The sequence below is a fragment of the Genypterus blacodes genome, unplaced genomic scaffold (genome assembly GCF_046128005.1).
Source record: "Genypterus blacodes isolate CSIRO-AG114 ecotype Tasmania unplaced genomic scaffold, CSIRO-AGI_Gbla_v1 ptg000021l_1, whole genome shotgun sequence".
Classification (NCBI taxonomy): Eukaryota; Metazoa; Chordata; class Actinopteri; order Ophidiiformes; family Ophidiidae; genus Genypterus; species Genypterus blacodes.
In genome coordinates, this window is record NW_027466834.1 from 10,657,501 (window position 1) to 10,662,500 (window position 5,000).

Consider the following 5,000-nt stretch of genomic DNA (forward strand, 5'->3'; position numbering starts at 1 on the left):
TGTCATACCAGAGAATCAAATGTGTCACACACACACACACACACACACACACACACACACACACACACACACACACACACACACACACACACTCTTTGTGTTAATCGTATGGGAGTCTTCAGCAGCAGAGCAGAAGGCGATTCGCTTTAAAAAGAAAAGCGTAGGACTTCCCTCAGGGGGAAACATGTTAAATATGGACCGTAGCAAACGTGCTCCCCAACATCTTTCATCCGGCTCGGTGTGTGCCGATGGGGTCGGCTGGATGCTGAGGAGGCTCCCCGGGGTGCCTCTGCTCTCCCTGGATATAACTTTCCCCGCTTTGCTTCTGTGATTAAAGACCCTCAGGACCCATTACCAGCACGCTAACTATAGCCACGGAGGCGACGAAAGGGTTAAATGAAAGTGCGAGCAGCTTGGCAGGAATGTATGTAAGCATTTTGATTAATTCAGTGACAGGTTAATTATTCATCTAATTAATGAACTGATAGTGTGGATTTTTTTTTTTTTTTCAAATGTTTTTTTTTTTTTTGGTTTAATTAGGACCGAACGAATCCGGGCTAATTAACCGGTGTAATAAGCTGCAGCCTCAAACTTTCTCTCCTCTTGTTTTTTTTTGGTTTCCTTTCCATCTTCCATCGTCCTTTGACTTGTAACGCTTTTGATGAATGGATGAATTATGCTGCTATAATTAATAATGGCACCGTGGCAGATTTCCAGTATCGGCTCACTCTTTTACCCACATTCTGTTTTTTTTTTTGCCTCAGCTGAAGGAAAATGTTTCGGAATGCTCTGATGATTAGAACCGTGATTATGAGGATTAACCCCCCACCTCCTCTTCTTTGTGCGTGTGTGTGTGTGCGTGTGTGTGTTCAGGATTCACAGATCGAGAAGGAGAAGGCAGTCTTCAACATCTCAGGCGGCTGCACGGCTCTTGTGGCTGTGTGTCTACTTGGGAAGCTTTACGTCGGGAATGCTGGGGACAGCAGGTGAGACACACACACACACACACACACACACACACACACACAGGATACACACAAGCTTATTGGCACGCTCCCTTGATGTTCACCTCCCCGTGCCCTGCAGCCAGTGTTCCCATTCCGAACTCAAAAAAGCGAGCGTGTGTTTGGTCTGCCTCTCCCCTCAGAGCCATCATTATCCGGGCAGGGGAAGTCATCCCCATGTCAGCAGAGTTCACGCCCGAGTCAGAGAGACAGCGACTGCAGTTCCTGGTAAGAAAGAAAACACAGAACACAGAACCTTTCTCCGCTCCTTTTCCTTGTGAGCACAGCTGTCAGATATTAGCAGAGTCGACCTCCCCTCCCGCCGAGGCGCTGGCTATGCTTAGCTCCGTCTCTTACCCTGCCTGCTCTCTTTGCCAGCTTAATAGACTATGGAATTGTTTTTCCTATCCCCTGGGCATGTCAATCTTCTTTTTCCATTTTTTTTTCTTCTTCTTCCTTCTTCCTTCTTCATATCACAGGCCTACATGCAGCCCCACTTACTGGGAAACGAGTTTACACATCTGGAGTTCCCGAGGAGAGTGCAGAGGAAGGAGGTGGGGAAGAGGATGCTGTACCGAGACTTCACCATGTCAGGGTGGTGGGTAAACCGGCTGATTGACCCACTGGTGGAATGATTGAACACTTCTCTTGCTTTAGAACGTGATGTACGCACATTATAATGCAGTAACTGTCAGGATTGTTGTATAGCTTGTTGTTTTTGTATGAATTCCACTTCTACCTCTTGAAACTCAAGCACATGAGCCCTCAGAGGACGATTGCTTCACACCAAATTACATTATTTGTGCAATTATACCTCAGTCAAATTTATTTGTGACATTACCCACATAGGGGAGCTTCTCTAATCGGCTATTTTCATTTCAATCTCCCCCTTACGTAAAGTGCTAATAACACAAACCTCCTCCTGGCAGACCTGATGTTCAGACCCCATGTTCACCTGTGTTCTAAGCGGCACAGTGTGAAGCCAGGAAGCAGCCTTGCAATCTCCTCCTCGCCGTGTGAGGGGGCGGCAAAGGAGACATTTGCGGGCACAGCAAGGACTCGCTTCCTTTGTTACGATAGAGGGAAGTGTCAGGAAAGGTCGGCGGGAAAGAGAGTGAGAGAGAGAGAGAGAGACGTGTGAGGAAGAGCGAGGGAGAGTGGAGAGTGGAAAACCAGCCAGAGAGGTGACTGAGGACAAAGAAAGTGATTGAGGAGGGATGTATGTTTTCTGACAGGGCGTGTGTGTGTGTGTGTGTGTGTATGTGTGTATGGCGGCGCCGCTCAGTTGCACAGATGTAGGTCAGTCGGCGGCTGTGCTCCTTATTGGGCCCAGAACTCTCAGCGTGCCGTCTGCCTACTTACCATCTCAGCGCCGCAGACTGTGATGTATTTTTAATCAGGTTCCACCCGCAACCCAGTTCTGCTGGTTTCACCCCGGACAGAGTCTGGGTCTTAAATCAGAACCCCGTCGGGCGGCGTGGAGGATGGCGGCTGTGATGTGCGTGGGATTGACGTATCTGTGTCGCTCCGTATAGACACGAGTTCAGAAGCTCCATACGTGCACGAGGCTCTGGGTTCAGCCGGTCTGTGCAGCCTGGTGCTTGTGTGTGTGTGAGTGTGTGCGGCCACATGCTGCGCCGCGTGTGGGTGTTGCACACATCCAGTTCCCTCAAAGGCTTCCCTGATCAAGGCGGCGCTCTAATGAAGGAATACAGGCTCGTAGCTCCGTCTCTCTCTCTGTCTCTCTCTGTCCCTTTTCCGTCTTCCTCCCTTACTGCCAATCACAAACTTGCGCGCTAGAGATGTCCTGAGGTGATGAAGCTCTGCCAGACAGGGAGAAGTGAGGGAAGGGATGAGGGCGGGGGGAAGACGAAGAGGAGCAGGGAGAGATACTGGAGATAGAGACTGGATATGTGGTGGAGAAGTAGGGGAAAGCTAAGGATGGATGGTTTCTCCTTCTTCTTCTTCTCTTTCTCCATTCTGGCCACTGTCACCGTCCAATGCAGCACTCAGTTTGTGAAAAGCCCAGTGAAGGTTGGCCAAATGTTGATTCAATCAGACACCTGAACTGTCCGTCTGTCGTGCCAGTTTGTCTGACTCATCCGGCGCTCACACGGGCCAATCGCCACCAATGTCACCGCACAAGCTGCCAAAGGTGTGTGTGTACGTCTGTGTGTGTGTTTCTATGGCCAGATCAAACCGCACAGCCGCCCATCTCACCCTCCACTCCGGAACAGATGACATCACTCCACTCGTGCCCGTCCCTGTTCACCCTACAGGCAGGAACGTATACGTACTCGTCCTCTGTCTCGGTCACTGTCAGGTCAGACAGTTTGGCTGTTCTGGTCTCAGTGAGTGTGTGTGTGTGTGTGTGTGTGTGTTTGCGAGTGTCTGAGGTGCCATAACAGGATTCATCTCCACATTCTGTAACATTCTCATTATCTCCTACCTGACAGGCTGAAGTCTGTGTAAACACACCCGTCTCCACAGGGAGACAGCAGGCTTTGGGGATTTCATCTGAGACATCTTTGAAATAATGACAGACAGCATCAGTGTGTGTGTGTGTGTGGGGGGGGTTGTTATTTTACTAGATTTACACTTTTTGAGGAGGTGAACTGCTTAATTAAAAGCAGTGTGATGGAATAAGACAGCAGAAACGAGACTCAATCAGTGTCGGTACCTGTTAATGGTCAGTTTAAAGGTTTAAAGGACTCATACAGTATTACCGAGGCAACAGTTCCAGTTAGTTGCTCCAGAGCGGCGGGCCTGCGTCCTGTATTCCTCCTGCCTTTTTTTTTTGCGGGCTTGCGTTCGCGCTGATCGTCTTCGCTCTGCACACTATTAAAAAGTGCTGAGCGCAGCAGTATGGCGCTCGCCCTAAGGTGGAAACATATGGTCTCTGTGAGTGGAACCAGCAGTAATGTAGAAAGCAGCCCCGTCCCTGCTAAACTGCCTCACAGCAGCTGAAACACATTGGATAAGGTGCAGGGGCAGATCTGGGTCCAATGATATTTGCGGAGAAAAAATAACTCTTTGGTTTGATTTATTAGTTGCAGAAGTTCTGTTCTGCATCAAGATCCTTTAGATTTCCACGGTTAATTCTGTTACCCGAGAGAAAACGCTTGTATATTCACTTTAAAAACGCATTTTAGTTGTTAATTTCCTCATAAAGGCTCAGATAAATAATCAACTGCATGTATTATTATGTTTTTGTTATATAATCCCTGTCAGGGCCGCACCTGGAGTGAGTTGTGAATGGAAAACTTTGCGCTAGCAGCTTTGGGAAATTGGCTCAAATCTGTCTATTCTGTTGTTTGCTACGGTGACACAGGCGTTCCTCTGAATTAGGACTGATTACGGACGTCAAAACATCTTATTAGTCAAATGCCGTTTCCAAGCAGAACCGTTGCAACGTGTCTGTTGCAAAGCCTCCCGTGGTTTGAATGAACACACAGTAGTATTCTGGCTCTTGCATTGTTTCTTCGTTTCAGTCCAAAGATGGTAAATTATTCATGAGTTGGTGGAAGTTAAAGAACTGCGCAGGGGAGACGTGAACGTTGATACTTTGGCTTCACTCAGCTGTTTCACAAGACGATCTTCTGATACACACACACACGCACACACGTACACAAACACCGTACACAGTCGCAGATAAGCCACATCAAAGCGAGGGTACCTCTCGCTGTATTTCCATACTAGTCTCACTATTTTCTCTCTAGGGAGGCTATTTAAAAGATGTGTTCGTAGTAAAGAAAGAGGAGAGAAATATGGGTGTTCTCTGCCGCAGCCTAGGCGATGCATCTCCAGGGGGGGGCAGCGTGTACGCCGCCGCCTGCCATAAAGCAAGAAAACCCATTAATGTGTCCTCTCTCCCCCCTGTGTAGGGCGTATAAAACCATCGAGGATGATGACCTCAAGTTTCCCCTGATCTACGGCGAAGGGAAGAAGGTAAGAATGGTTCGGCGGCTGACAGTAGCCACGCCCCCCTCCCCGGCC

At 48.7% G+C, this 5,000-nt stretch overlaps 1 protein-coding gene across 2 annotated transcripts in view; it reads left to right on the forward strand.

Annotated features, from left to right (window-relative positions):
* Positions 1–5,000, forward strand: part of ppm1h (protein phosphatase, Mg2+/Mn2+ dependent, 1H) — a 22,613-nt gene that overhangs the window by 11,061 nt on the left and 6,552 nt on the right. For both annotated transcript variants that reach the window (XM_076141905.1, XM_076141906.1), the window contains exons 4-7: positions 874–986; positions 1,148–1,232; positions 1,484–1,602; positions 4,889–4,952. In XM_076141905.1, coding sequence (XP_075998020.1) covers positions 874–986; positions 1,148–1,232; positions 1,484–1,602; positions 4,889–4,952 — 381 coding nt within the window. The remainder of the gene's footprint in view (positions 1–873; positions 987–1,147; positions 1,233–1,483; positions 1,603–4,888; positions 4,953–5,000) is intronic.